The sequence below is a fragment of the Physeter macrocephalus genome, chromosome 18 (genome assembly GCF_002837175.3).
Source record: "Physeter macrocephalus isolate SW-GA chromosome 18, ASM283717v5, whole genome shotgun sequence".
Taxonomy (NCBI): domain Eukaryota; kingdom Metazoa; phylum Chordata; class Mammalia; order Artiodactyla; family Physeteridae; genus Physeter; species Physeter macrocephalus.
Window position 1 is genome coordinate 9,636,920 of NC_041231.1, and position 12,823 is coordinate 9,649,742.

A 12,823-nucleotide genomic window follows, 5' to 3' on the forward strand; every position below is an offset into this window, starting at 1 on the left:
ATGTTTGCTGTGGGTTTGTCGTATATGGCCTTTATTATGTTGAGGTAGGTTCCCTCTATGCCCACTTTCTGGAGGGTTTTTTTTTTTTTTATCATAAATGGGTGCTGAATTTTCTCAAAAGCTTTTTCTGCATCTATTGAGATGATCATATGGTTTTTATTCTTCAGTTTGTTAATATGGTGTATCACATTGATTGATTTGCATATATTGAAGAATCCTTGCATCCCTGGGATAAATCCCACTTGATCATGGTGTATGATCCTTTTAATGTGTTGCTGGATTCTGTTTGCTAGTATTTTGTTGAGGATTTTTGCATCTATATTCATCAGTGATATTGCTCGGTAATTTTCTTTTTTTGTAGTGTCTTTCTCTGGTTTTGGTATCAGGGTGATGGTGACCTCATAGAATGAGTTTGGGAGTGTTCCTTCCTCTGCAATTTTTTGGAAGAGTTTAAGAAGGATGGGGGTTAGCTCTTCTCTAAATGTTTGATAGAATTCACCTGTGAAGCCATCTGGTCCTGGACTTTTGTTTCTTAGAAGATATTTAGTCACAGTTTCAATTTCATTACTTGTGATTGGTCTGTTCAGATTTTCTATTTCTTCCTGGTTCAGTCTCGGAAGGTTATACCTTTCAAAGAATTTGTCCATTTCTTCCAGATTTTCCGTTTTGTTGGCATAGAGTTGTTTGTGGCAGTCTCTTAGGATGCTTTGTATTTCTGCGGTGTCTGTTGTAATTTCTCCTTTTTCGTTTTCCTGTTTCTTGAGGTAGGATTGTATTGCTTTAAACGTCCCTCTTAGAACTGCTTTTGCTGCATCCCGTAGATTTTGGATTGTCGTGTTTTTGTTGTCATTTGTCTCTAGGGTTTTTTTTATTTCTTCAGTGATCTCTTGGTTATTTAGTATTGTATTGTTTAGCCTCCATGTGTTTGTGGTTTTTACGGTTTTTTCCCTTTAATTGATTTCTAATCTCATAGCGTTGTGGTCAGAAAACATGCTTGATATGATTTCAAATTACTTTAATTCACTGAGGTTTGATTTGTGACCCAAGATGTGATCTATCCTGGAGAATGTTCCATGTGCACTTGAGAAGAAAGTGTAATCTGCTGTTTTTGGATGGAGTGTCCTATAAATATCAATTAAATCTATCTGGTCTATTGTGTCATTTAAAGCTTGTGCTTCCTTATTGATTTTCTGTTTGGATGATCTGTCCATTGGTATAAGTGAGGTGTTAAAGTCCCCCACTATTATTGTGTTACTATCGATTTCCACTTTTATAGCTGTTAGCAGTTGCCTTATGTTGAGGTGCTCTTATGCTGGGTGCATATATGTTTATAGTTGTTATATTCTTCTCTTGGATTGATTCCTTCATCATTATGTAGTGTCCTTCCTTGTGTCTTGTAACAGTCTTAATTTTAACATCTATTTTATCTGATATGAGTATTGCTACTCCAGCTTTCTTTAGATTTCCATTTGCATGGATATCTTTTTCCATCCCCTCACTTTCAGTCTGTATGTGTCCCTAAGTCTGAAGCGGGTCTCTTGTAGACAGCATATATATAGGTCTTGTTTTTGTATGCCTTCAGCGAGCCTGTGTCTTTTGGTTGGACCATTTAATCCATTCACGTTTAAGGTAATTATCGATGTGTACGTTCCTATTTTCTTAATTTTGGGGGGTTTGTTTTTGTAGGTCCTTTTCTTCTCTTCTGTTTATACTTAGAGAAGTTCCTTTATCATTTGTTGTAGAGCTGGTTTGGTGGTGCTGAATTCTCTTAGCTTTTGCTTGTCTGTAAACCTTTTGATTTCTGTCAAATCTGAATGAGATCCTTGTTGGGTAGAGTGATCTTGGTTGTAGGTTCTTCCCTTTCATCACTTTAAATATATTATACCACTCCCTCTGGCTGTAGAGTTTCTGCTGAGAAATCAGCTGTTAACCTTAGAGTTCTGTTGTATGTTATTTGTCATTTTTCCCTTATTGCTTTCAATAATTTTTCTTTGTCTTTAATTTTTGTCAGTTTGATTACTATGTGTCTTGGCGTGTTTCTCCTTGGGTTTGTCCTGCCTGGGACTCTCTGCGCTTCCTGGACTTGGGTGGCTATTTCCTTTCCCATGTTAGGGAAGTTTTAGACTATAATCTCTTAAAATATTTTCTCAGGTGTTTTCTCTCTCTCTTCTCCTTCTGGGACCCCTGTAATTCAAATGTTGTTGCGTTTAATGTTGTCCCAGAGGTCTCTTGGGCTGTCTTTAGTTCTTTTCATTCTTTTGTCTTTATTCTGTTCTGCGGCAGTGAATTCTACCATTCTGTCTTCCAGGTCACTTATCCATTCTTCTCTCTCAGTTATTCTGCTATTGATTCCTTCTAGTGTATTTTTCATTTCAGTTATTGTATTCATTTCTGTTTGTTTGTTCTTTAATTCTTCTAGGTGTTTGTTTTTTAATTCTTCTAGGTCTTTGTTAAACACTTCTTGCGTCTTCTCGATCTTTGCCTTCATTCTTTTTCTGAGGTCCTGGATCATCTTCACTATCGTTATTCTGAATTCTTTTTCTGGAAGGTTTCCTATCCACTGCATTTAGTTGTTTTTCTGGGATTTTATCTTGTTTTTTCATCTGGTACATAGCCCTCTGTCTTTTCATCTTGTCTGTCTTTCTGTGAATGTGGTTTTTGTTCTACAGGCTGCAGGATTGTAGTTCTTGTTGCTTCTGCTGTCTGCCCTCTCATAGCTTTAAGTTTACTAGGATGCTTATTGTGTCCTCTGGGAGAAGCACTTCTTCTTTGGAAACTAGGATCTCTAGACCCACAGTCCTAAAGTTGTGGAGATGAGAAGCACAGATTGCCCAGGTGGTCCCTGGGAGTGACAGTAAGCAAGACTGTTTCTCCTTTTACCCTGTGATTCCCAGACTCATGTAGTCTAGCAGTTGGGAACATAGTACTCTATAACGGCCATTAATTTAGGGCATATACTGTGCCCCACTATCACAGGGTATCGTCTCTAAACTGTTGCTCAGCTTTTCTTCAAAGCTCTTTCATTGGGTTTTTCAACAGTGACACTATTGACATTTTAGGCTGAATAATTCTTTGTTGTGGGGGCCAAAAATGTCCCCTTTTTGAGAACTACTGCTCTCCCAGGCTGGCAGCTCTGGGGCACTGTGTGGTAGGAACAGTGGAGCCGTGATCCTGTGCCCATCCTGCACCTGTGCCCTGTGAGCCCTGTACAGTGGTATTGGCTGAGTCCTGTGGGCAGGAAAGGCAAGCCCATGCTCAGAATATGAGTCACTTCCAGGCAGGATGAGTTGCTGCCCGTTCCCAGGTGGAAGGGATCCAGTGTAGTCAACTTATCACCAAGTGGCTGGTTAGTCTCAGGAGATGGTCGTGTTATGAGGATCTCAGTGTTGGCCTCTGTTGCTGTCATGATAGACTTTCAACCACAGCAGTGGCTCAGTCAGCCTCGGTGAGTAGAAGCCCCTGATACTGGATCTGGGCAGAGCCTCTATCCCTACTGCCCACTACTCCTGCTACAAGCCGTTATGCCATCACTGGGATGACAGAGCCTGTTGAATCAACTGGCTAAATTGTTCTTTTGGTTGTTGTTGCTTCTGCGTTGGATGCTCTCTGAAGGAAGCATTAATGTAGAATACAAAGATCTTCATACTTTGTGTCCCCTCCCATAGGTCCATCCACATGCCTCTTCCCCCAAATCCTGTCTTCCACCTTCTAATCTTTTTCCTTTTAGGTCCCTAACCAACCAGTGAACCATTGTCCCCTCTTTGAGTCTTTATATATTCTTATCTTGGGCCACTTTTTCCGTATAAAGTGGGTAACCAGTGTGCCACCTGCAGCAAACTCATTGGGACGATAGCTCCTCATCAGTGTCTTCCAGGGCTATCCCTGGGTGCGGCTGTAATGCATCATTTTCACCCCGTACATACTACAAGCCAAATCATCCATGAAGCAAGCTCATCCTTTATCCTCCTCCCAAAGCCTCCTTGTAGCCATGTGCATGAGCCAGTGGAGAAGTAGAACATTATGTGCTGGTGCAACAGTGGAAATTATGGGGGTCTGGGTTTCCTGTTTGTGCAGCTGACTTGTGCCCTCTGGCCTTGCTCATGTCCAATGCTGGTGTATCTCTTACATCCTACAGTGGATTGCTCTTGAGCTTCCTGACCGTATGACTTGGTGAATCTGGCAGATCCCAGTTCATAATGGGCAGTTCTTGATACGTGGTCATTTGATGTCCCATGGTTAGAAGCTCCATCTCTGCCAGGGTGTAGCATCTAGGAGCTGATTTCAAGTGGTGTGTGCTTCTTCACTACAGATGGCATGGCCTTGCTCCAGAACCCTAGCAGACTACATTGTGATCTCCTACTGGGAGCCCACTGTAACTTCCCATGGCTTCTCTGTGCACTGAGGATACCTTTAGTACCATAGTTTATAGGGAGGTATGGCCCACGTGGTGGAGGGCTGCTTACCCTGCTGCCTGTATCTATTGCAGAGCTCGTTTTCACTCTGGCCCCTCACAGACCTGGCATCCTTTTATATCACTGGGTAAATGGCTCTGCGCATTATTCCCAAGTGCGGAATATGCTGCCTCTAGAACCTGAAGAGGCCTATCAGGCAGTGTGCTTCTATCTTAGTGGTGAGAGGTACAAGATGCCGTAAGTTGATCTTTACTTTGGAGAGGATGTCCCAGAGTGCTCCAGATCACTTGACCCCTAAAAACCTCCCTGATGTGGTGGGCTCCTCAGAATTCACGAGGTTTATCTTTTACCCTCTGGGATGCATATATCTACCAAGGCCTCCAGTGTACTTGCCCTTTAGTGCTCACCAGGTGACAGCAGCAACATGTCATTGATGTAGTAGACCAATGAGATTACACAGAATATCCAAATAGTCTGGTTTTCTTTGAATATCTTATGACAGAGGATGGGGGAGTTAACATAGCCTTGAGGCAAATTGTAAGGTGTACTCTTGTCTGTCCTGTATGAATGTGAGCTGCTTCTGACCCTCCTTCCTCTTATGGATGGCAAAGAATGCATTCGCCAGGTCTGTGGCCCCGTCCAGATTCCTGAGGTTCTGTTAATACACTTCAGCAGACTTACCACATCTGGCACAGTCGATAACAGCGGGGCTTCTACTTGGTTGAGTTTGTGGTGGTCTGCTACGATCTGCCAGAATCCATTGGGATTTTGTGAAGGCCAGGCTCAGTGGAGATATGATGGGACCATTAGCTCTAGTATTAGTCAGGGTTCTCCAGAGAAACAGGACCAATAGGATATCTAGAGAAAGATTTATCTTAGGGAATTAACTCACAGTTTTGTGAGGGTTGGCAAGTTTGAAATTTGCAGGGCAAGCCAGCAGGCCGGAGACCCAGGGAAGAGTATGTTGTACTCTTGAGTCTGAGGGCAGTCTGGAGGCAGACTTCCTTCTTCCTCAGGAAACTTTAGTCTTTTTTCACAAGGCCTTCAACTGACTGGATGAGGCCCATCCGTATTAATGGGGGTCATCTGCTACTCAAAGTCTACTGAGTTAAAAAGATACCTTTACAGTAACATCTGGATTAAAGTTTAACCAAGCAACTGGGCCCTATTGCCTAGCCAAGTTGACATACAAAATTAAACATCATACCCCTGCATCCTTCAGGTCTATAGGTGGCATTAATCTCTGCCATTCCTCCTGTGATGTGGTTTTGTTTTTTCATTACTCTTGGCCAGGGGGTGAGAACGGAAGCTTCAGAGGCTTACACTTGGCCTTCTACACTATGATAGCTCCAAAATGCTGTCTGAGAATGTGCTTTCTAGGACCACTCTTGGTACCAATTGTGTAGGATCAGGATTGGGGAGATTAGAAACAGAGACTTCATCTGATCCTGTGATGGCACTATGGAGCTCGATGGCCCTTCCTAGCTGTCCCCACTTGGGGCAAAGAGACCAGGCCTTTGTACTCCTGCATTTTCTAGTCTTTGGATACAGGCAGCTCCCTTTGCCTGAGGACGGTTCTGGGAGGGACTCTGAGAGAGGGAGTGAGCCAACTTTCCCAGCAGCTAGCAGAATGAGTACCTTGCCCCCAAAGCCAGGATCTGGTCGCTGCAACACAGCATCCACTATCATATGACCATATCTGCTCTTTTAAAACATCAGCCTTATTGAGATATAATTTACATACCGTAAAATTCGGTGGTTTTTAGTCTATTTACAGAGTTGTGCAGCCATCACCGCAATCTAGTTTTACAACATTTTCATCACTCCAAAAAGAAACCCCATTCCCAGTAGCAGTACCTAGCTTCCCCTCCCGCCAGGCAGCCACTAATCTACTTTCTGACTCCGTGGATTTGCCTATTCTAGACGCTTCCTGTAAATGGAATCATAGAACATGTGGTCTTTTCCATGTCTGCTTTTAAAATGCAATTTGACTCGTAATTTAACTGAATGCTTTCATTATTGTGTTTTAATGAGAATTAAAGAGTAAGGATAATTAGAATTTTGCAATTTATTTGAACATGTCACCCCTAATATTTTGTCTTTAAGCACATGCTTTCAAACAAAAACTCCAGTGCATTCTTTTCCTCAAGAGAAAGCAGTGGCAAATACTGTTTTCTAATTCCTCATGTTACTCAGCCATTTTGGCATCTCTAAAACTCCTGGAAGTTTCATAGGTAAAGCCTTGAAATATAACATCCTAGTGACTAATCTCAATACTTGGCCCCAAAATATGACTCTATAAATGTCATTTCTAGCATATTTTACAGAAATATTCACATTTTCTGTCATTTATCTAGCCAAAGCTAAGTAGAGGTTGAATCCTGTGAATTTAGGACCATCTCAATGATAAATATGAAATACTTAGGTTAAAAAAATCTTCACCTTATTGGAGCCACTAAATAATAGCATTTTCTTCTTTTTTGCATAGATTTTATAGATAAAACTAGAAAATCTAGACATTGGCATATACTCAGTAAATATTTGTTGAATGAAAAAAATGGTAGAATGAATGAATTCTAAGAAAGTTGGTCATATCTGGAAAATCCAAATCTAAAATGTAATACATTCATTTATTTTTTTTTCTTACTGTTCTCTTAAAGTTAAAACCTAAACGCTTGTTAAAAGAATACAAGACAGATTCTTACTGGGAGAATAATGTGATGAGCTGCTGAGGGCAGTGGTACTGGTTTTCACCTTGGCAGGCAGTAGATGTTTACATGATTTTGGAAAAATTTAGTTCCATGACGTAAAATATATTAGACTAGGAGTTAGGGAAGCTGGGTGTGGGCTTAGCTCTATGGAGAACTTTTGATTCACAGGTTTCCAAGTAAAGTCTAATGCATAGTTTTATATATGTTTTATTTCTGTATTTTTCTTTAAATTTGATGTATTTTAGAATACACTGGGAACAGAAACCATTGGTATAACTTACTGCTATTTAAGAAATAATGACAACTAAGCTTTATTGGTGCAGTTATTCATCCTCTTATTCAACCGATGTTTTTTGAGTACCTACTGTATGCCAGAGGATTAAAAGTGAATAAAGATTGGTCTCTGTCATCAGTTTATTCCTACAGTTTATGAAATACAGCATGATATATAAAAGGCCCTACAGACAGGAGACACAAATTTAGATCCCACTCTCTGATTGGCTGCATGTTACTGGCTATGTTACTTTGTGCCCCTGTGTTTAAAATGAGTACTTGGGGAACTTCCCTGGTGGTGCAGAGGTCAAGAATCCGCTGCCAATGCAGGGGACATGGGTTCAAGCCCTGGTCCGGGAAGATCCCACATGCCGTGGAGCAACTAAGCCCAGGTGCCACAACTCTTGAGCCTGTGCTCTAGAGCCCGTGAGCCACAACTGCAGAGCCCACATGTCACAACTACTGAAGCCCACACGCCAAGAGCCCGTGCTCCACAACAAGAGAAGCCACCGCAGTGAGAAGCCCTCACACCGCAACAAAGAGTAGCCTCCGCTCGCTGCAACTAGAGAAAGCCCGCACGCAGCAATGAAGACCCAACACAGCCAAAAATAAATAAATAAAGTTTAAATAAATAAATAAAAGAAAATGAGTACTTGGATGTGCCGGTGTGTTGATGAATTTTAGCTGAAGCTTTACTTTCTTTAACTACCGGATTTAGAACAAATAGAAATTTTTAAACTGAGAGTCAAAAATTGATTCTTGAAAGAAATTTCTATTCTTAAGTACAAATAGAATATCATAGGAAAAGAATTAACTTGTTCGGGGCTTCCCTGGTGGCGCAGTGGTTGAGAGTCCGCCTGCCTATGCAGGGGACGCGGGTTCGTGCCCCGGTCCGGGAGGATCCCACGTGCCACGGAGCGGCTGGGCCCGTGAGCCATGGCCGCTGAGCCTGCGCGTCCGGAGCCTGTGCTCCGCAGCGGGAGAGGCCGCAGCAGTGAGAGGCCCGCGTCCCGCAAAACTTGTTCTAAGGAACATAGAATCCTTAACACCTAGGCATTCAGTTTCAGAAAGGAGAAAGTCTCCTTAGCACGCTGCCTAGTCTACTAGGTGTGAGTTCATATATGTTTGTGTGGTTTTAAGGAGAAGCCATGTGCTTTGAATATTTATAGAATTCAAAGCACTTTCCATAGACATCATCTTTTTTTTTTTCCTTAGATCGATAAAAGCCCAGAAGGACAGTTCACTCAGCTAATGACATTGCCCAAAACCTTACAGCAACAAATAAATCATATTATGGACCCTCCTGGAAAAAACAGAGATGTGGAAGAAACTTTATTACAGGTGGCTCATGACCCCGACTGTGGAGACGTGGTGCGTCTAGGTACGTTCATGAATCTGACGGGGAGGAATTGTTGGCCGGAGGGGGTGGATGCGGGGAGCAAACGTTGTTTGTGGCTGAGACGGGTTCTCTATTCTTTCTTGCCTGGTGAGATGGAGAGAGAGATTTCCTCTCAGACTAAGAAAGCACTAATAGTCTGGGGGTTTTCCCAACCTAAATTCTTGTTTGTTTGAAGTAGGGTGCTGAAAGTACTTCTATTTTCAGATCCCTGGGTCCTGAATCACTGACAGAGAGGGAAACAATGATTCTTTTGGTCCCAAGGGCATAACTTTTAGAAGTTATTTCAAAGACGTGTGTTTGTTCTTCATGGTGATCTAAGGAGGATGGAGACTGGTGACATTTTTAATGCTTTTATAACATCAAGAACACCACTCTCCTCGGCCGACGCCCCCTCGGTGTGGCTCCTGTGTGCACAGTAGGTCTGCTCCAACACGGCCCCTGTTCCTCACGTCATCCCCCATGAGGACCAGAAATCTGAGCCTGATCTTCAGAGACTTGCTGCCTTTTGAGGTGTTATAGGTAATTTACAAGGTCAGTCAGTAAGGAAGGAAATCATGAAATTGAAAATGATGCCCTCCCTCAGATGAGCGCACCGTTTACCGTAGAGTATGTATTTGCTGAGCTTCCCCAGGGAGCAGCCCGGCCACCTGGCAGGACGCAAGTCACAGTGACGGTGTCGCGTGGAGAGACCTGCCCGGCGGGCAGAGCGGAGCATGTGCCTAGGGCGCCGGGTACCTCTTCTGAAGATACGTGTGGAGGCGTGTCTTTTCTGGTCGTGGTGTGAGTTCTTCTGCCTTTCTGAGGGCCTGCAGGACTGTCCCGCTGTCCTCACCGAGGAGTCCTCTGAGTGATTTCAGAATAAGTTTTCCTCCTAGGCAGAAACGTTTGGTGTTTTTTTCCCCAGTCTTTTCACATCTTGGAATTGAGAACCAGCAGACTTAAGCAGATTTAAAGTGGAAAAAAATGACCTTCAAGGGTCACCTAACCCACTGGTTGTAAGACGAGGCGTCCCAGGCCCAGAGTGGGGCGGTCATTTGCTTGTGTTCTCACAGCTGGTCAGCGACACAGCTGGTCGTTGACACAGCTGGCAGCTCCAGCCTCCTGGACCTCCATCCTGATACTCGTCCCACTGTCACTCTGACACCAGAGATAGATTTGCTGGTTTTATTGGATAGCTGGAAAGAATATTTAGTTTCAAGTTTTAAAAGTGTTAGGATGACTCACATCTGGCTTTTTTGGCCTCGTTATTGTTTTTTTCTCACAGGGCTCTCAGCAATCGTGAGACCTTCCAGTATGAGACAGAGCACCAAAGGCATTTTCACTGCTGGTAAGAATTGTTAAAAATCCACACTTAAGTACCTGCTGGATTGAGCAGCCTCAGTGCTCCTGCTTAAAATGTAAAGCTTTAGCTGTATCCTGCAAGTACCTGTGAAATGCTGAATTTTGATGGTCATAGCTTAGGACACGGCAGTAACATATAGATAGGCAGATGGCGCTGTCATCTGGAGTCTGAGGTGCTGCTGGGAGGATTTGCTGGCCCTCTGCGTTTTCCCAGTTACTCCTCATGTGCAGGTTTCCCCTTGTGTTTTTATATCTGTGGGAGTTACACATGATATTGTTGCAAAAACAGCAGTACCTTGCCCTCCCCCCGCCCAATGTTCCTCTCCAGAGACAACCACTGCTGACTCTCCTGGTGGGTTATTTTTGTTTTCACTGCTGTTTCTCTAGATAATGAGCTTATATTGCTGCTTCTCTCCTTTTAATTTTAGACATCATATGTGGACTTCTCAGTCTAGCAGATTAGAATTCAACTGCCCCCCCACCAACGCGCGCACACACACACACACACCCCTGCACCCATCCCTCTGTGTTCCAAATATGGTTGTGCCGTAGCTTTAGCGAAGCCAATCTTGAGTTTCCATTGTCTGACTGTGTTACTGTGATTCATAGCTGAGCCATGTGATACGCTTTTCCTTGCCTGCACAGCTTTCTTTTCCCACAGAGGCTGTCGTCACCTGTCTCATGTGAGGAACCCTGTTTCCTGTATCTGGTGTCTTTGATTTTTGTGGCGCACAGCCTCATTTTGGTGAAGCACACCATCCGGGAACTTCGTGGGAAAGGGTGCAGGGGAGGCAGATTTGGAGCCCATGTGTGGCCAAGTGTATCTTTAGTCCACCCTCACGCCTAACTGAGACTTAGGCTGGAGATGATTAGAAATAGTTGTCTTTTAGAATTTTGATACCGTTGCTCCTATTATCTTCTTACTTCTAGGACTGCTGTCGAAGTCCGTTCTGATTCTTAATCCTTTGTGTATGTTCTTTCTGGAAGCCTTTTGGGTCTTCTTTTAACCCCAGGGCTGTGAAGTTTCTCAGTGGTGTGTTTCGATGTGAGTCTGTTTTTATCTGTTACACTGAATACTCATTGCCCTTCAGTTTGGAAACTCAGAGTATAAGAATATAGGAAAAATTTATTGTATTCGTTCTTTCCATCTGTTTTCTCTCTTCTCTTTCTGGAACTCGTTTTATTCAAACATTGGACCTCCTAGACTAGACTGGTCCTTTGGTTTTCTTTCTTTCATGTCGTTTTTTTGATCCCTTTGTCCTTTTGCTTTGCTTTCTCCACTTTGGTTTCCATTGAGTTGTTTTATTTTTGTTATTTTAATTTCTGGGAGCTCTTTTCTCTTTTTGTTCTCTGAATATTCCCTTTTTTAAAAAAAATTTAAAACATCCTGTTCTTGTGTTATGGGTTTAAACATTTGAACACACCTTTGGATATTGCCAAGTTGCCAAAGTGGTTTATCATTTTATCATCCCACTAGGAGTAAATGAAAGTTCTTGTTTCTCCCCATTCTTTCCAGCACTTGGTATTGTCTGATGATGGACTTTTCCAGTTCAGTCTCTCTTTATGCAGCCGCATACCGAGCATCCCTTATGTGCTCGCCATGCAGGATACACGGTGAACCCTGTACCATCCTGCCTTCAGGGCCTTCATCATCTAGAAGGGGAGACAGACATAGAAATAGAAGTCTGCAGCACTAGGGATAAATGGCACAGAGGGAAGCTGAAGAAGGGGGTGGTCTTTCAGCCTGATTCTGATCCCTGGCTTGAGATTGCCAGGGAGCTGCACGATCACACCTCTTAAGGCCTCGCTCCGGCTGCCTGGGGACGCAGCCAAGTGTTGCCCTCCTGGATAGTTGGAAAGATTCAGCCCGTCATCAAAGTTTTAGTAGCACGTGTGCCACATCTACTCAGCTGAAGATTGTCCTACCACTCAGGGGTGCATAGCTTTGCATTTCCAATTAAGATACTTATTTAGCCTGTGTTCTTGCTGATTTATCCTGGCAAGGCTGAAGATGAGGTGCTTTTGTTTGCTTGGGTGGCTCAGGCTATTAATCTGTGTTTTGCATGATTGCAGCTCCCTTACCATAATCCTTGGGTGAGGCTGGATGCTTTGGCTTTTTTATTTTTGGCTTCCTGTGCTATAAGCAACTACTAGATTTATCGATTTTTTTTTTTTGGTTGTGATAATGGTGGTGTTATGGGGTTAAAAAATCATTTTCTTGTAGAAATACATACTGAAATATTTACAGATGAAATGACAGGATGTCTGAGAATTGCTTCAAAAGAAAACATGTTGGAGGGAAGTGGGTAAGGGTGGGGATGACTTGAGATTGGCTGTGAGTTGATACATTTTTGAAGCTGGTGAAGATACATGGGAATATATGCTGTTCTTTTATAAGCTTGAATTCATCTCTAATAAAAGGTTTTTAAAAATCCACCCTCGTCATCTTTTTTTTTTTTTTTTGGCTGCATCGGGTCTTTGTTGCTGCGCGCAGGCTTTCTCCGGTTGTGGAGAGCAGGGGCTACTCTTCCTTGCGGTGCACGGGCTTCTCATTGCAGTGGCTTCTCTTCTTGCGGAGCACGGGCTCTAGACTTGCAGGCTTCAGCAGTTGTGGCTCGTGGGCTCTAGAGCGCAGGCTCAGTAGTTGTGGCGCACAGGCTTAGCTGCTCCGCGGCATGTGGGATCCT

General features: G+C 43.2%; 1 protein-coding gene across 4 annotated transcripts in view; it reads left to right on the top strand.

The window, feature by feature from the left end:
- Positions 1–12,823, top strand: part of TAMM41 (TAM41 mitochondrial translocator assembly and maintenance homolog) — a 56,223-nt gene that overhangs the window by 36,198 nt on the left and 7,202 nt on the right. For all 4 annotated transcript variants that reach the window (XM_007100178.4, XM_028479108.2, XM_028479109.2 and 1 more), the window contains 2 exons: positions 8,612–8,777; positions 10,060–10,122. In XM_007100178.4, the coding sequence (XP_007100240.2) occupies positions 8,612–8,777; positions 10,060–10,122 (229 nt within the window). The remainder of the gene's footprint in view (positions 1–8,611; positions 8,778–10,059; positions 10,123–12,823) is intronic.